Raw genomic sequence first — 18,988 nt, 5'->3', positions numbered from 1 at the left:
ATCGATCGACACTCATGTTTACCCGACGAGAGAACAACAAATTTGGAAGTTTTACAAATTTGTCCAAAGTCTTCTCTAATTGCAACATAAGCCCCTGGACGTGTTTTATGATGTATATATATTATTTTTAGGTTTTAGAAACCCTTAAGCTATTTTTTCTAGCAGTTTTTGAGAGAGAGATATTGAGAGCTTTTTGGGAGAGATATGATCTTCATTGAGAGAAGAATTTCTAAACTCTTTCTTACTTTTCAATATCTATTGCATGTTATTCAGAATTATGATTTGTTCTTCATTAAACATGTCTGAGTAATTTGCTTGTTAGGTTTAGGGTTTTTCATAGGGTTTTTATGATCTATTAGATCTGAGATTTTTAGGGTTCTTAATCTTTTATGATCTTCATCCTTGGTTGTTCTTCACAATAATTCTTGATTGATCACCTAGAATTGTTATCTTAGGGAAATAAATTGATATGAGAATATAATTGTTTTCCTGATTAAACCATTGATGAGCAGAATTGTTTCTTACAAAGAGATTTGAATTAATAATTCTGTGAACTTATCTATACCTGTTTTTAAAGCTGATTTATTACTTAGAATTTTACAAAGAGATTTGGATTTTCTGGTTTTAAATTTAGATATTATTTACAGTGAGAACTGATTTAATTTACCAAAAGTTTAGAGTTCTAGATCTGATTTTTATTGCTTGAACCTTAATTAATTTATCTGATTTAATATTTCATAATTTTCTGAGAAATTCCCTAGGCTTAGCTCTTTTGATTTTCTGAATTCACAACACTTTTATTTAAATATTTGCATTGCTTTATTTTAATTCAATTTAACTTGTTTAGCGTAATTCACAAAACTTTACAATCTATTGTGTTTGATCTTGAGTCTCTGTGGATTCGACCCCTAAGTACTGCAGTGATCTCTTGTTTGAGAGAGTAGCTCTAGGGATTAATTTGAGCTTATCAATGTTCCACAGGGGGAACACTTATGGGGTTTTTCGCCAACATGAGAGGGTTAAAGATCATGGGATCAAAGTCCTTTAAGCTTTTAGGAACAAACCTCAAGATTCTAGATGAAGCTATAACCGAGAATCGCAGGGAATGGGAGTCAAACCATAACAAAGCAGGTCGATCATCCCTCACATGGCAACGGAGGTACATGAATTCCACACAAAGCTTGTAATTAGTTTGGTCCTGGAAAATGTCAACATACCCAAGCTTTCGATCTAATGGCGGTAGATGATACAAGGGATCAAAGGGTTTGAGAATAAGGTTCAAGCAAGCTGTCGGATCAGATTCATAATTATGGTCACACAAAGCAAGCATCCAGACAGAGTTAATAAACTGACCTCGACAAACAAATCTATCAAGCAACTCTGAAGACACCAATGTTCTGCTACCGAGGAATCCTCGTCTTGACCAAGCAGAGATAATCGGTACTAAAGAAGTTGAACTTGACTTAAGACTCTCAATAATAGATCTAGGTAGAGAAATTCTAAGGCTAGTCATACATTGTCGAAGGTGGGTCAGCGAATTCACACGCTCATAAGGCAATGACCAAGCAGGATTCGACAGCAGGAATTCAAGATAATTTAACGGATGTATTTAAAGGGGTAACATTCGTAAGAAGGTTGAGTACACATACCTGGGCCTTAAAAGATGAGAACATGGATAATTGTTTTTGGTAGTGGGCCAAAGGGCGGTTACTGGGCCTAACAATGGATTCATGTCCATTAGCAGGAACCCTAGAATCTCACCAGCTGAGGAGGAGGTGGCGATGGAGTGGCGGCGCACTAGCGAGTAGACGTTCCGACTAGAGCCACTAGACACCGGTGGGGACAGGGTCGGCGAAGGTCGGGAGTACCAAACCTTCATAGCAGAAGAGGGTTTGAAGAGGAGCAAAGGTAACCTCACCATCTCGGTTTCTCGCGGACATGAACTTCTTATCCAGAGAACGACAACACCGTGCATCGTCGTCTTACACACCGGACAGAGAGATTCAGGCAAGTCGAGGATTTGTTCAGATCTGTGCCTTTGGAGAGGCATTAGGTTTACTAGACTCATTAGAGGATTTGGGGAGAGGGCATGAGTCGGGATGAGGGTCGACATAGAACTCCCTCGCAGTCTATCTCCAGAAGAGGATCTAACATTAAAGCTTTTCAAAAGGGGAGAGAGGGTTTGAGGGTGATTCTGAGCGAATTGAAATGATTGAGACATGCACCAACAAAGGAATAAGAAGAAGCAGGACAAGCAAAAGACAACGGAGAAGGAACAAGGGACCCAATGCCAGCAAGCCGGAGCTTTGCCGGCGTCGGAGCAGGAATCGTTTGAAAGCTTCTCGATATTTGGGCCTCTGAGAGAAAATTTGATCTTAAGTTCTATTTTGCTTAGCTGAAAAGCTACATATGTCATAAGGAATCATGCCAAGTGTCAGATTCTTAGAGTAAGAGTTTGGAGAAAACCTAAGAATTTTGGTTTAAGAAGTTTCAATGCGTGTGGATCTAAAACCGAGTAAGTATACGGGCAAAAGTGTTAATAATTGGGTGCATGTGGTGACTATGCTGATCTTTGTGAATTGCACAAATTTTACGAGAAAAGAGACAATGACTTTGGTTTTGGAGTTTGATAGATTTACAATTTATGTGGTAGTCTAAAAAAAAGTTTTGAATAATTATTCAGTTAAAAATGTGAAGAACCTGACGAGGAAGAGGAAGAAGAAGAGTATAACAAATAACCGGACGCGAACGGTAAAAGTAAAGATGACAATTACCATAAAAATTTGACAATGAGATTGACGAAAAAAATAAAAAAATAAAAAACAGTGAAAAAAATATGTAAACATGTGGCGATCAATTAAATATGAGAAAACGAGATTAACTTATGATTTTTTAAAATGTTTCGTTTGTCTGGTGTTAAAAGAAATGGTTTTGGATATGTGAAGTCACCAGTTCGATCTGCTTCACCGAGACATCGCGTTAAATTCATAATTTTTTAATTAGTATATGATTTTTTAACACAACTGATTTTTTTATATTTAAAAAGTTATGTATCTAAAAGAAAACTTATGAATTAATAGTAATTTAATATTTTTATAAGATAATATTTCATAACTGTCATCAGTTATATATAATTTTCACTAAAATATATCAAATATTACGCGTGGATCTAAAACTTAGTTAAACCTAAGAGAAAAAATCAAAACCTTACGTTACAAGGAAGCTAATTAAAGACAATGAGGGATATAAAAGAGAAGACGTAAAAATAAAGTCTAACGACAAAAACTTAGCGCGAAACTTCGTAAGCAAAGCTAGGGTAACTTTCAAATTGATTGAACGTAGACTTCTATTCAGGCAAGCTAATCAGCTAAAATCATATCCAGCTTCTTAAATAGTTTCAGTGAAGTGTTATATGTAGTTTGATTGAATATAAAATTTATTTAATCAAAAACCATACTACATTTAATTATATGCATATTTGGATCATTGAATGACTAAATGCAAAATTTATTCAATCAATGATCTAAATATTTGACAGGAAGAAGTAGAAGACCATTTTTCTTTCCCGCAGAGAATCCAAGACATTCTTCCAAGTCAATATCTTCGACCTCCATGCCTTCTTGTAATTGCCAGTCAAAATGGTACAGCATATTCGCCAGACCAAACTCCACCATTGTTTCTCCCATGTACATTCCAGGACAGATTCTCCTGCCACTTCCAAAGGCTAATAACTCAAAGCTCTGTCCTTTTGTATCAATCTTGCTATCAAGAAACCTCTCAGGAAGAAACTCCTCTGGGTCTTTCCAGATATTGGGATCACGCCCAATAGCCCATATATTGACATGGATATGTGTCTTGGGTTGAATCTTGTAGCCATTGATCTCAAATTCAGTCATTACTTCTCTCGGGAGCAGAAGAGGAGCTAAAGGATGTAGCCTGTATGTTTCTTTAATTACCATTTTCAAGTATTGGAGTTGGTCGATGTCTTCGAAGCTGATTAGTTCTCTCTTCCCAAATTTGTTTCGGATTTCAGATTGAACTTTCCTCATCACTCGAGGGTTCCTCGCTAGTTCTGCCATCGCCCATGTCATGGTTCCAGAAGAAGTTTCAATCCCCGCTAAAAGAATGTCCTGTTACAATAACATATTATATATAAGTCAAGAATCTTAGGTATTGTTACAAAATTTCTTTACCATTAGGTTTTGAATATTTAAATAGTTACCATCAAGATTGCTTTAGTATTGTTTCTTGTGAACTTGTCATTTCCAACAACAGCTTCTTCTTTCTCCAATTTCAAGAGCAAGTCCACAAAATCTTCACTGCCTACTTCCTTTTCCTCTTTATGCAGATCAATAATTTGTTCATAGAACGCATCGAGATCTCGCCCAGTTTTTTCTCTCCGCCCTTGTATACCAGTGAGCCGGTCGATGATCCAGCCGATGTATGGAATAAAATCTGAGGCAGAGAAACTTCCCAACATCTCGAATGCTTCACGGATTAGCTTGTTGAACCTGTCATTGCTAAGAACAGTTCCCTCAAAACTCACACCAAATGCTGTCCTACATACTACACTTACACTTAAAGCAAGAAACTTCTCGTTCAGGTTGACCGGAGTCTTCCGAGAAGCTGATTCCGCGATTGAATGGATCATTTTCTTGACCTCCTCGTCCTTGATTGGTTGAGTTGAGTTAATTCTTTTAGCACTGAAGATTTGTTGAGTACAGAGCTTTCTTAGTTCTTTCCAGTAGTCATTGTAAGGAGAGAAAGATATGTCCCGATTGTTGTAAGAGAGCTCTCTCCCCCCTGAGGATTGAGATATGAATGAAGTAACAACTAAACAGTTCAAGACTTTTGTATGTGAACTGATTTATTTAGTACCTGCTAAGGAAGGACGGCTACAACAATTGAGGTCATGGTCTCTTAGAGCTTGTTTTGCTGTCTCTGAGGATGAAAGTATAACTGTTGGGACTTTTCCAAGCTTCAAAAGCATCACATGACCATACTCTTTTGAGAGCTTCCATAGAGACCGATGTGGTAAATCTCCGAGCTGATGTAAGTTTCCAATGATAGGTAAACCAGGAGGAGACGGTATTGATCGATGTTGCCGCCGCTTTGCATGTTTCAAGGCGGTGAGAAAAAAAAAGATGATTAGGAAGAAAAGTGATAGAATCAAAATGTTAGCCATTTGTATATTGTATTATTTTATTAATTTACCGAGTTGTGCAGATATATATATACAACTTTGAGATATGCTCACTTCAATAATTTAATTGATGAAAACGACATGAAAATTTGATTGTCAAATTACTGTATAATAATTGATGAAGACAAGAAAGAGAGAGCCTAGCAAAGCGACGTTAAACTTTTGATAATATTTTTGCCTCGTTATAAAAAAAAGGTCTACCACAATAATTACTGAATCATTAAAATCCGTCGAAATGGGACTCGACTTCAACTAATGAACTAAGTGACATAGATCTAGAAACAAAAATCTCGTTAATCTAGAGACAAAATATCAGAGAGAACCAAAAGTTTAATGTCAACAGGTCTAAAAATTATTAATAATTGATGTAGAAATCAAACACTGCAAATCGAGATCAAAAACAATCTCATACATCTAGAAACGAAATATCGAAGTTTTTATTTCTTTTACTCTAAATATAAATATAAAATATCAGAGTTCAAGAATTATAATTATTTTATTTTATTTTATTGTTTCAAGATACCTTTGTGTTTAGTTTCTAAATTAATAAGTTTTTTTTTTCTCTTTCACTTTATTACTTCCCAATATATATGTGTGTTATCGACAACATAGAATAACATTTTATGAAACAAAAAAGCTTCTCTAAATGGTACTATTTGTGAAATATAAAGAATATTATTTTAATACTTGGGTGTTTTTAATAGAATGTTCTAGATTTAAAACATTCAATTATTAAAAGTTTTAAATATTATTATTAATAATTCAGGAGTGATTTTAAAGCTTTCTAAGCCCAAAAATTCTCTCCCTAATATAATATTTTGTTTTTAGATCTACAGTAAAATATTTTTATTATATTTGTTATCTGAAAATGATTTAAAATTTCTAGAAGACTGAACACGACTATGTAAGATGGAGTACGACTGTGCAATATAAAGTACAGCTGTATATAACTGAGCAAGATTGTGCAAGAAAGAGCACGACTGTGCTAGGTGGCCGCGATTGTGCAAAACAGAGCAATCTTCTCAAAATTGTCAAAGGGATGAATATCTAGTATCCGAAAAAGTAGTTTACAAAATGGTTCAGGTTGTAAAAAACCAAACGTATTTTGTGATTTAGATTTTAGAGGGCTTTTATACCCATTATAGAAAAACATAAATAAAATTTGGTTAAGAAAATTGGTTCGGCCGTCAAAAAAGAGAACCGATCGATCCAAGTAATGGACCGATCGGTCATTCAAACTCCTATTTTGAACTCTCCATCGTCTGGATGGGGACCGATCGATTCAGATAAAGGACCGATCAATTCAGGTGAAGGATCAGTCCTTCAGGAAATCTGCATCGATCACCTTTGATCAGTGATGGATTGGTCGGTAAGAGGGGCCAATCGATCCTTGTCCCTTATCTCTACTTCTAGCGCTAATTTCACCGAACTAGTCAAAAGTCTCCAATTCCGCTATGAATTCCTATCACCTGCTCAAGGCCTGGGCAAAATACCCGACCCGAAATATCCGTATTGGAATCGAACCGAAAAACTCCGGTTTGGATCGGGTATGGATCTTCCCCAAAGTATTAGTTGGATCTTAATTGTAAATACTTTTGGGTATCGGGTATTACCCGATCCGAACCGATACCCAATTAGTATTCATATATATCCGAATCTATGTTGTTTATCAATTCAAATATGTAATCTGTGTTTATCAGTTGAGATTGCATTGAAGAAAAATAATCGTATTTATCAGTTTGTCTCCACTCTCTACTATCTATATGGCTATATCTGCGGAAGATTTGATTCTGTAGACTGTATATAGAATTGGTTTAGTTATTTTGGTATGATTTTTTAGTTATAACTTCATGAAATTTGATATAGTTATTCAATTTATATATAGGGTATTTTAGTTATATATGGGTATTTTGGTTCTAAATGGGTAAAAATACTTATATCGAACCGAACCCAAAAAATATCATAAATATTTCGGTATTCGAATAAAATACCTGAACCGACCCGAACCCGAAAAAATCCGAACCGAACCCGAACCGAAATTTCCATAATACCTATATGATTATAGAAATTATAAATCCGAATTACCCGAAATCCGAATTACCCGAACCGAACCCGAACCGATACCCGAATGCCCACCACTATGCTCAAGAGTCAAAACACAACTCGAAAGATATATAAGACAGACAAATACGCGACAAACAACATAAAATGAATATTAAACAAATGATAAAATACTCTAAAAACACCGTATATCAATAGGTTTAAAAACTATGTGCTTATATGTATGTCAGTGGATTGATATTATGTGACATGCTACGATAATATTAAGTATGGTAGAATGAATTGATATCATGATGATTTATGTACAATGATATGAGATGATGTGATGGATGAACCTGAGATTGGTTTTGTACCTAGTAATTGGAGATCGAGGCTGAGATTGGTTGTGTGCCTTGTGTTACGATGAACCTAAGATTGGTTGGGATCCTTGTGGCTAAGCTGATGAGATTTCAGTTTAGCGTAATTGATGATTGTGTATATTGATGAAAATTATGGTTTGAGAAAATATGGTGTAAATAGTATTACAATTGTATTTGGTTGAGTATGCATTGAACCTTTATGATTGTTTGATGTGTTTTAAGAGTGTGGAGTCTATAACTATGCTATAACTATGCTATAACTATGCTATGTGATGATTGTTGAATGTGAATAAATTGTTGTAGTTGTATTTCAGTGAACATTATTGATCTCACTAAGTAATTAATTACTTACTCCTCTTTTCTTTATTTTTTTCCCAAGTTTGTTTTTTTTTACCGCATGAAGTTAGTTTTATTTGTTACTAGGAGTTGCTCCGTGCTATGCACGAATTTGTCTCCATATTTTTCCGTAAGTTTAGTTTTTAGAATATAATTATTATTTATTGCATTGGTAATTTCATTTTTACAGTTAAATTTTCAATTTTTTTTAACTTTTTTTAATTGGGATTCTTTTTCTATTAATTAAAATGGTTTATTGTTTGGGGGAAGAGTCATGTATCTTAAGTAACTAAAACTACATCTTCATGTATAATGAATATCATTAATCATGTTTACTTTATCTAATAACAAAATGTTTACAAGCCTAGACTAATTCTCTTCTATAATTAAGACGTGTTGTTTTGCGATTTAACCACTTTACAATACATTCATGGCAAAATTTGTGATTACAAAATAGATGGTTTATTTAATGTATTTGTAAACATTAAAATGATATTAAACATTAAATTGGCCGATCAATATTTATCCAACTTCTAGAAAATTTAAATAAAATAATTTTGATTAATATTTTAAGGTTTATTTATGTGTCTTTACTCTCTAATTCACCATGAATTCAAACTTCGATAGCATTTTTTATTTAGATTTATTTAAAATCCAAAAAAGAGATTCCATAAAGAGTTTTTTCCTATAGTTTTCTGTATTTTAACAATATATAAAGTGCTATAATATTTATTTTCTTTTATTCACTGACGTAATTGTAACCATAAGTAGTAGTCTATTAAAATGACCATTGTAAAGATATGAAATCAAAGTGATAATTATCCCTTTTGGAATTACAATACTTGTTATACCATAATTATCCCTAACATCACAAGCACCTTTTTTGTCCTGTAAACACAAGATGAAAAATGATATGAATCCTTCATAGCCTATTCAGTGGCTTTAAAAAAAAAATTTAAAAAATAAAGATCACCTTTTGGTGAATTTATTCACTTCGACGTTGTTAAAGGAAATCCTCATCCTCTTTGTGTTGTTGTTAAGTGAAGACATAAGCGAAAGTCGAAAATGAAATTTCATATCACAAGTTAACTGAAGTCAATTACAAATCACAAGTTAACTGAAGTCAATTACAAATCACCTGGTAATTAAAACGTTGGTTCTTCAATGTCTTTCCTTCCACATGTATTAGAGATCTGATCATCAATTTTAAGCTTTGAGTCTCCCTATCCGTAGTAGTAATCTTTAAAAATATCCAATTTAGAATAATAAATAAATAAACAAATTTATAATTAAATTTTAAACTCAAAAAATTTACTTTCTAAAACAATTATACCTTTACCTCGGATACATCTTAGGCTAAGTTGCATTGTTCATTTTTGATAGATGTCATCGCGCAACACTGGTAAAATCTCTGTTAAATTGTAGGACGGAAAGAATTCTTCCCTATCAAGAAAAAATGTGACAGATTCTTTTGACTTTATAAATATGTTGTAGTGTACATGCACGTAGGCTTCATTGTGTCTTCATGTCGTAATTAACCTTTACGAACTTGTTGAGGTAAAACAGACAAATTTCACTACACCTTACTCAATATGCTGAGAGAAAAAAGCTTAAGAGGAGAAAATAAGAGTAACTAAAATTTTTACTTGATTGTTTGGTCATTCCGTAAAGGTTTTCTCCACCACCAAACCACAAGTCCAGACTACTACTTTACATGCTTGCATAAATTTCAATCCCTTGTCTGAGATCTTGAATCCTCTGTTTTCATTTAAAAAAGAACTATGCAATAAGCAGTTTCATTCACCTGATCTAAAGAAAAAAAGTTTCAGAGACATATGAGACTTTCCTAGAATCATGACAATAATTTGAGTACAAAATAGAATACAATCACATCAAAAACATATTAAGGAACCAGCCAGTCAGCCACTATTGTAGGAAAATTTGTCAGTTTTAAATTAATGGAACATTATAGAATTTTAGATGAAGAAAAATAAGAGATTAGAATATATATATATATATATATATATTTATGACTAAACAATTTATAAATGTATAAATGTAAACTAATTTATTGGGATTTAAAGGTGATAATGGGACGTTACTAAAAACATATTTAGCCTTGCACGGTTTATTGAATCGATGATAAATAAGTCAATATTAACCATGTTCTAAATTTGAAACTGTGGAGAATACATATCATCGTTACATTTTAGGAAAACAAATTCATTTATTATATAGGAAGAAAAAGTCCAACGATTCGAAACCCTAACACAAAGTCCAATGGCAGTGTGAAATCAGATACTTAAATAACGGGTCTCTAAAGGAGGATCTTGTTGACTTAAGCTTGAAGGAAGCTTGAGTCTTTGGGAATCCTAATCCTACCAAGTTATGGTTTGTAAAGGATTAGGATAACAACAAGTTATATTTAGGAGTTATCTAAATATACTAAGTCTCAATTAGAATAGGATTTGGGTTTTAAGTTCTCTATATAAGGAGGTGCAAAGTATGTTGTATAACTTAAGAGATTAAGAGAACAAGAGAGTGTTTTAGGTTTTGAGATAGTTTCCTAAAGATCAATAAAAGAGAGTTATTCTTTTAAATTCTTGTGTTCTTAATCGTTAACCTTTCTTTGAAGTTCTATAGCTAAGAACTTTATTTGGTATCAGAGCAAAACACAACTATGGGAGATCTCACGGTAGCTACACCTAAACCAAAAGAAGGATCAACGATCTCATGTCCTATGCTGAACCCTATGAACCACACAGTATCCATGAGAATGAAAATCACTCTTGCGGTTAACAAAGTCTGGGAGGTGATAGAAGCAGACTCGACCGATGATGAGAAGAACAACCTAGCCATGGCTTTGTTGTTTCAATCGATACCAGAGTGACTTATTCTGTAAGTTGGAGGACTAGATACCGCAAAGAAGGTGTGGGAAGCAATCAAAACAAGACATGTAGGAGCAGACAGAGTCAGAGAAGCTAGGTTGCAGACCATAATGTCCGAATTTGATAGGCTTAGAATGAAAGATTCTGACAAAACAGATGACTTTGTGGGAAAACTTTCTGAAATCTCTACCAAATCCACAGCCCTTGGAGTCGATATTGAAGAATCTAAGATAGTTAAGAAATTTCTTAACAGTCTCCCCAGGAAGAAGTATATTCACATTGTGGCTTCACTCGAACAAGTATTGGATCTTAATTCTACGAGTTTTGAAGAGATCATAGGGCGTCTGAAGGTCTATGAGGAGCGTATCTTCGAGGATGAAGATACACAAGAAGATCAAGGGAAGCTTATGTATGCAAGTCAGGATCGGACTCGTGAATAAAATAGTGATTTCCGATACAGAGGACGATGAGGAAAATCTAACTACAGAGGAAGAGGTCGTGGTAGGTCTAATGGAGGAAGAGACATATCTAAAATTATGTGTTTCAGGTGCGATAAACTTAGACATTACGCGTCAAACTGTCCAGACCGGCTGCTTAAACTCCAAGATATCGAGGAAACAGACAACACTGAAACACATAATGCAGATGTTCTAATATACATGAGGTGGTTTATTTGAACGAGAAACATTGCATACCAAGTCAGCTTGAGACACGAACAGGAGAAGAAAACGAGTGATACCTTGACAATGGTCCAACAATCATATGTCGGGTGATCAGAGATATTTTGATGCTATTGATGAATCCATGACAGGAAAAGTGAGGTTCGGTGATGACTCTCGCATAGACATCAAAGGGAAAGGAGCAATTTCATTCATTGACACGAATGGTGAATCAAGAAGGAAGCTGGATGTCTACTTTATTCCAGGACTTAAAAGCAACAACATCAGTCTCGGACAAGTTACGGAGTCAGGGTGTGACATCAGATTGCAGGGAGAACACTTGGTCATGTATGACCAGAACGGGAAGCTTCTTGTCAGAGCAAAACGTTCTAAAAATTGTTTATACAAAGTGCACATGGGAATCAAAAATACGACATGTCTTCTCTCAAAGACCATAAGCGAGTGTAACAGGTGGCACACACGATTGGGGCACGTCAATCCTAAAACTTTGAAGACCATGATGCAAAAGGAGCTTGCTCAAGGTATACCAAGGTTTGTTGTTGATACAGAAATTTGCTCATCATGTCTATTAGGGAAGAAAGCTAGGAGAACTTTTCCGAAAGCAACCACATACAGAGCATCTAAGGTTCTTGAGCTCATTCATGGAGACCTCTGTGGTCCTATCTCACCAAGTACTGCTGCAGGAAATAAGTACATCTTCGTACTCATAGATGATCACACTAGCTACATGTGGACGATTTTGCTCAAGGAAAAAGTGAAGCTTTCGAAAAAATTAAGAATTTCAAACAACATGTTGAAAAGGAGTCAGGGGCAATAATACAAACTTTCAGAACGGATAGAGGGGGAGAGTTTGTGTCTCAAGAATTTAACTCTTTATGTGAAGAGTATGGCATCAAAAGACACCTTACAACACCATACACCCCTCATCATAATGGTGTTGTTGAGAGGCGTAACAGGACACTCTTGGAGATGGCAAGAAGTATCATGAAGCATTGCAGGTTCCAAATTTCCTTTGGGGAGAAGCTATTAGGCATTGCACCTATCTCTTAAATAGGGTCACAATAAGAGCTCTTGAAGATGAGACTCCGTATGAAGCACTGAGAAACAAAAGACCAAACATCGAGCATCTACATATCTTTGGCTGTATTGGTTATGCCAAGATTGACAAACCTCATTTGAAAAAATTGGAAGATCGATCAAGACTTACGGTTCATTTAGGAACAGAGCCCGGGGCAAATGCATATAGACTGTTGGAACCACAAACACGAAGAATAATAGTGAGTCGTGACGTGGTGTTCGATGAAACAAAGGGCTGGAACTGGAATGTTAATAATCAAGCGCAAGAACAGGCTGGAAGCTTCAGTGTTCTTTCTGGTGAGTTTGGTAACCTTGGCATTCAAGAGGAAGATGAGAATGAAGGTTCTGTTCTAGACAGATTGTTGATTCGGATCATGAGACTTCAAATTTGGACCATGATCGCACTACTAATGAAGAAGATACTGATGACAACTCAGAAAGTGCACTTGATAATATCGAGAGTGAAGAAATCCAAGAAGTGCAGGAGGCTCTGCCACAACCTATTTTAAGACAGACAATAAGATAGGTGGTGAAACCTAAATACCTTAAAGACTACGCACTACTCGCTGATTAAGAAGGAGAATTGTTACTTTTGGACTTAAATGATGAACCTAGAAACTATCTTGAGGCAATGGGAATAAAAGAATGGACGCTTGCTTGTGAGGATGAGATTTGTTCGATCAAGAAAAATCAAGTATGGGATCTCGTAGACTTACCTCATGGAGTCAAACCTATTGGTTTAAAGTGGGTGTTTAAACTCAAGAATAATTCGGATGGAAGTATCAATAAACATAAGGCTCGTTTGGTTGCAAAGGGATATGTATAACAATATGGAGTTGATTTTGAAGAAGTCTTTGCTCCAGTAGCAAGAATACAGACAATACGCCTTCTAGTTAACCTTGCAGCCTCAAATGGTTGGGAGATACATCATCTTGATGTTAAAACAGCATTCTTACATGGAGAGCTAAAAGAAATTGTTTATGTCATGCAACCTGAAGGTTTTGAAGTAAAGGGGAGTGAAGATAAAGTTTATAAGCTCAACAAGGCCTTGTATGGGTTAAGGCAAGCTCCAACAGCATGGAACAATAAGCTGAATTAGATTCTTCTTGAGTTGCAGTTTAAGAAATGTCCAAAAGAACCATCAATTTATCGTAAGGAGGTAAAAGGAAACTTTCTTGTGGTAGATGACTTGTTTGTCTCAGAAACAAATGTTCGAATTATCACTGAGTTCAAAAGGGAGATGGCCACTAAGTTTGAAATGAGTGATCTTGGTAGACTCACTTACTATTTGGGAATTGAAGTGTGTCAGTTCGATGGTGGTATAATGTTATCTCAAAGACAGTATGCTAAAGGGATCCTAGAAGAAGCAGGTATGGCAAATTGCAATCATGTTCTTACACCAATGCAGTCTGGAGTCAAACTAGCTAAATCAGAGGAGGAAGAAAGCATCAATGCTACGAATTTCAGGAAAACAATTGGCTGTCTTCGATATCTGCTCCATACTCGACCATATTTGAGTTTTTGTGTTGGAGTATTGAGCAGATACATGCAAAATCCAAAGGTTTCTCATGGTGCCGCATTAAAACAGTGTTTGCGGTCATTGCAGGGCACGACTTCTTTCGGATTAGTGTTTAAACGCTCTACTGCGAAGGTGCCAAGGTTGATAGGCTACAGCGACAGTAGTTATAATGTCGATCCAGATGATGGTAGAAGCACGACCAGACATATCTTTTATCTTGGTGAAAGTCCGATCTCTTGGTGCTCGCAAAAACAGGACATAGTGGCTTTATCATCTTGCGAGGCAGAGTTCATGGCTGGAACAGAGGCAGCACGGCAGGCGATATGGCTCCAAAACTTGCCTTGAGAAGTTACAGGTTTACCGTGTGAGCTATCAGTCGGCGATAGCTCTAACCAAAAGCCCTGTTTTCCATGGTAGGAGTAAGCACATTCATACAAGATATCACTTTATAAGAAATTGTGTTGAGAATGGGCAAGTGGAGGTGGAAAATGTTTCTGGAAATGAACAAAAGGCTGACATCTTAACCAAAGCTTTAGGAAGAATTGCAATAACCCGTATCAAGAAGTACGTATCGGACGGAGAAGACGTGCCAAAGACATGCGATGCCACTACAAGAAAAAAAGCGTTTAGCGACTCCAACAATCGTTGCTAAACCGTCGCAAAAACCTACTTTGCGGCTACTATGCGACTACTTCAGATAGTCGCTAAAAAATGGTCGCAAAATTTAGGTGTCTTAAAATGGTCGCAATTTTACGACGGAATTATGACTGCTCTTATATAGTCGCTAATAAGCGACTCTTTACAGACTCTTTATTTTAGGAAGCTTCGGTCGTAAAGGTAGTTACAAGTCAGTCGCAAGTTAGTGATTAAATTGTGTGACCATTTTCAGACTCCTTTCTTTCGTCGCAAAATAGTCCTCGTTCATTAGTAACCATTTTGCCAATAGTCTGATAATTTCATAGAAATAATTTTGGTCGCAATTTGGTGACATTTTAGCATATAATAAACCTGTTTTATCTATCAAATTTGGAATGAATCACAATAAATTCAAATTGAAAACCAAATTACCACAAAAGATATCATAATCATTCATTAAACATAAAGATTAGCAAAATCATTGTATTAAGCAAAAAGATCATCCTAAAGCAAAAACAAGTAAAAAGTCTCAAACAAGAAATTCATGTTTTTTTAGCAAAGACAATGTTTAGAACTTAGTAAGTGGATAAAGGGGATGTGGTGGCTGGTGTTGTGTCTAACCCGGTGGCTGGTGAGTACCTGACACGGTGGCTGGTGGTATGTTGTCTTCAGGTGTGGTTGCTGGTGTTGTTGCTGGTACTCTTGGTCGCAAGGAAGCAATAATAGTATCATATGCTGGATCTTTCTCTTTCACGTAGATGAGAAGCTCTTGATGCTCCTGCTCACGTCGGGCATTCTCAGCATCTAGATGAGCTATCTTCTTGCGAAGTTGTTCATGAAGCTCGTGAAGTGATGGTGGAGAAGATTCTGCATAGCTCTCCTTCCTTTTCCCTTTCCTTAGTGTCTCAACAAGAGATCCAAGACCAAAAAGGTTTCCCTTCTCATCTGTTTGAGTACACTAAAACAAAGAAAAACATCAAGGTTAGAAACAAGTCTTAAGAAATCAAAATGCTCAGCAAATAAAGAAACCATGCGGATTAAGAAAACTAAAATATGGATTAAGAAAGGAAAATACTCATTCTTTTCATCAAAATAAAGAAAGTTACCATTAAGAATAATCATACACACTCATCAAAATAAAGAAACTAAGAGTTACCTTAAGAAATATATCATTCTTTTCATCAATGCTGAGAGTACGATGAGTTGAACGTTCAGAAGAATTCCCTGAATTTTCTGGACCATCATCGTCCACTTCACACAGTCTCTCCTCTAATGTTTTCTCATAAGTCTCAGCTACTTGTTTAGCTTTTTGATCAACAAAAGATCCGTCAGCTCGAGTATGTGTCTTCATGAACACTTCAGCAAATGATACCGGACGGCCCAATTCTTCTTCCTACAAAGAAATTGTGAAATGTTAAAATCATGGAAACAAGGTGTTTAGAGTGTTATAATCATGGAAGCAAGGTGTTTAGGGTGTTAAAATCATGGAAGCAATGTTAAATTACCATTTCTTGATGAACTTGCACATATGATTTCTGACCGGCAAGGTGTTTGTGGACTCCAAGACCACCACGATCGGAGTTTCTGCACTGCGAGGCATTTGAGCTCCTCTCCATTACATCAGGTTCGTTCCAATGATCACACATCTCAGCCCACAGTTCTGCACTGGTGATCCAAACAGGTTGTTTACCACTGCTTTTAGCTTGACTAACAATGCCTTTCATTCGCTTCTTGGCTATCTTTAAGAACCCTTCTCTAACAAGCTCAGTAATCCCAATATCCCAATAGAACTTCCGCTACATATTACAATTGAGTTAAGTTAGTGATGATACTATGTCAGTTATTAGAGATAATAAAACTTTGAAAGCTATAAGACATTACCGCAAATATCCTGAAATATCTCTCTTGAATGGGTCTAGGAGTAACCTTCCAGCTATAGTAAGGACCATCAAATTTCCTTCTAAATATTCCAGAGATCACCCGAGAAATTTTTCCTTTGTGTCTGTTAAACCTGTCACAAAACAAACACAATCAGTCTTAACCAATACAAAGTAACACAATCAGTCTTATCAAAACAATCAAACACAACCTCTAACTTAATCAACAAAACAATCAATCTCAACCTTCCACTAAGAGCAAAGAGAACAATCTCAATCTCAATCTCAAAACAAAACAAACAATCTCAATCTCAATCTCAACTTAATCAACAAAACAAACAATCTCAAAACAAAACAATCAATCGCAACCTACCAAACAATAAAACACAACCTCTAACTTAATCAAACAAAACAATCAATCTCAACTTAATCAACAAAACAAACAATCTCAATCTCAAAACAAACAGTCAATCGCAACCTACCAAACAATAAAACACAACCTCTAACTTAATCAAACAAAGCAGTCTTTCATTAAACTTAATCAAACAAAAACAAAGTCTCAACCTAACTCTAGGAGCAAAAAGAAATTACCATAGAGTCTCAACGCCGGGGATGGGATCGACAGACAGGACTGGGAGATGTTGTCGGCCTGGAAGAGCTAGCAGAACATCTAACAAAGCTTGGTAGTCTTGTTCGGCCGGATTAAGAATAGGGTTTTCTTCTTCGGCAGGATTGGGATTAGGGTTTTCTTCTTCGTAATCCTCTTCCATGTTTAGGTCTGGTTGTTCTTGTATGATTGGAGGAACAGGAGGTGGTGGTTGAGGAGCAAGAACTGGTACTTGAGAACCAACCCGTGGTGGTTGAGAACCAACCCGCGGTGGTTGAGAACCAACCCGCGGTGGTTGAGAACCAACCCGCGGTGGGGGAGAACCAATCCGCAGTGGTGGAGAAGCAACCCGCGGTGGTTGAGAAGCAGGAGGCGATTGTTGTGTCCTCGGCGGAAACTAGGACGGCATAGTTCTATATGAATTAGTCACGGACTGAGAGCCTGATGGATTCGAGGAGTGAGACGACGTTCCGACACCACTTCGACCTCCGCGTGAAGTCGCACCATTCGAGGCGTGATTAACCGCGGCAGAACTGGGTTCCCTCGCACCATTGGAGGCCTGATTAACTGCGGCAGAACTGGGTTCCCTCGCACCATTGTAAACCCTAACACCTCCAGCGGATGTGCCTCCGCGACCCCTAACACCTCCCGCGGATTTGCCTCCGTGACCCCTACCAGCCATTAGAGAGAGTTGAGAAAGAGGAGAGATTTTTAGAGAAGAAGAGGAGAGATTTGATCGATTGAGAGGACAAGAGGAGAGATTCGAGAGGAGAAAGAAGAGAGAGTTGAAAGGTTTTCGACACTTAGTGAAAATAGAAAGAGAGAAAGAAGAGAGCTTGTTGTGTTCTTTGCCTAGTAATTAACGAAGAGGAGTCGCAAAGTGGTCGCAAAAGAGACACATACTAAAAAAAGGGGGGAATATTACGCGCCTAAAACTTGGCAAAAAAATAATAAAGTGGTCAAATAGAGTAACACAATGGTCACAGAAGGGTAGCGACATCGTCGCAAAATTAGTAGCAAGATAGTCGCAAAAAACAAGAGTCGCAAATAGAGTAACAAGTTAGTCGCAACTTGTTACTCTATTGTGACTCTCCGACTTTAGTCACAATACAAATTTTTGGAATCCATCATTTTTGCACAATTCTATTGATATCAATCAACAATATGGACTCATGATTGTCTTATAGAGTATATGGAATAGTTTATGACCTTTAATTATTGTTTTCATATCTTTGTTTTGCAATTTTCATAAAATTACAAACCTTCTTATGAAATAACATGTATACTCTTTACAATGATTTAGATATTATGAAATTTTTGTGTCTAAATACTAAAATGGAAAGCTTTGACAAAGTTTATATGACTGATATTGATCAATTCAAAGTGGAAATGTGTATAGAAACATGTTAACATTTCTCTAATGTGAAATTTCAAATTCAACAAATCGAGAGTTGCTAAGGAGTCGCAAACCAGTATCTAATTCAGGTGTTAGACGCTAAACAGTCGCAAAAGAGTATCTAGTTCAGGTGTTAGACGCTAAACAGTCGCAAAAGTAGTTGCGACATCGTCGCAAATTTAGTAGCAAGGTAGTCGCAAAAAACAAGAGTCGCAAATTGAGTAACAAGTTAGTCGCAACTTGTTACTCTACTGTGACTCTCCGACTTTAGTCACAATACAAATTTTTGGAATCTATCATTTTTGCACAATTCTATTGATATCAATCAACAATATGGACTCATGATTGT

At 36.2% G+C, this 18,988-nt stretch overlaps 3 protein-coding genes across 3 annotated transcripts; 1 reads left to right on the top strand and 2 right to left on the bottom strand.

Annotated features, from left to right (window-relative positions):
• Window positions 1–3,418: 3,418 nt before the first annotated feature.
• LOC104710438 (cytochrome P450 71B26) lies at window positions 3,419–5,286 on the bottom strand. The gene is made up of 3 exons (XM_010427047.3): window positions 4,879–5,286; window positions 4,223–4,803; window positions 3,419–4,130 (listed from the first exon to the last, which is right to left on the bottom strand). The coding sequence occupies exons 1-3, from the start codon at window positions 5,183–5,185 to the stop codon at window positions 3,516–3,518; spliced, it is 1,503 nt and encodes a 500-aa protein (XP_010425349.2). The 5' UTR covers window positions 5,186–5,286; the 3' UTR covers window positions 3,419–3,515.
• A 5,353-nt stretch (window positions 5,287–10,639) lies between these two features.
• LOC147937724 (uncharacterized) lies at window positions 10,640–11,287 on the top strand. The gene is made up of 2 exons (XM_087465233.1): window positions 10,640–10,771; window positions 10,889–11,287. The coding sequence occupies exons 1-2, from the start codon at window positions 10,640–10,642 to the stop codon at window positions 11,285–11,287; spliced, it is 531 nt and encodes a 176-aa protein (XP_087321359.1).
• A 3,971-nt stretch (window positions 11,288–15,258) lies between these two features.
• LOC147937723 (uncharacterized) lies at window positions 15,259–17,925 on the bottom strand. The gene is made up of 7 exons (XM_087465232.1): window positions 17,767–17,925; window positions 17,228–17,640; window positions 16,641–16,770; window positions 16,265–16,555; window positions 15,916–16,152; window positions 15,399–15,717; window positions 15,259–15,263 (listed from the first exon to the last, which is right to left on the bottom strand). The coding sequence occupies exons 1-7, from the start codon at window positions 17,923–17,925 to the stop codon at window positions 15,259–15,261; spliced, it is 1,554 nt and encodes a 517-aa protein (XP_087321358.1).
• Between the last annotated feature and the right edge of the window lie 1,063 nt (window positions 17,926–18,988).

This window comes from Camelina sativa, chromosome 9 (assembly GCF_030686135.1).
Source record: "Camelina sativa cultivar CO46 ecotype springtype chromosome 9, ASM3068613v1".
NCBI classification, from domain to species: Eukaryota; Viridiplantae; Streptophyta; class Magnoliopsida; order Brassicales; family Brassicaceae; genus Camelina; species Camelina sativa.
Note: the sequence above shows the minus strand (reverse complement) of the source record. Positions and strands in the feature narration are given on the sequence as shown.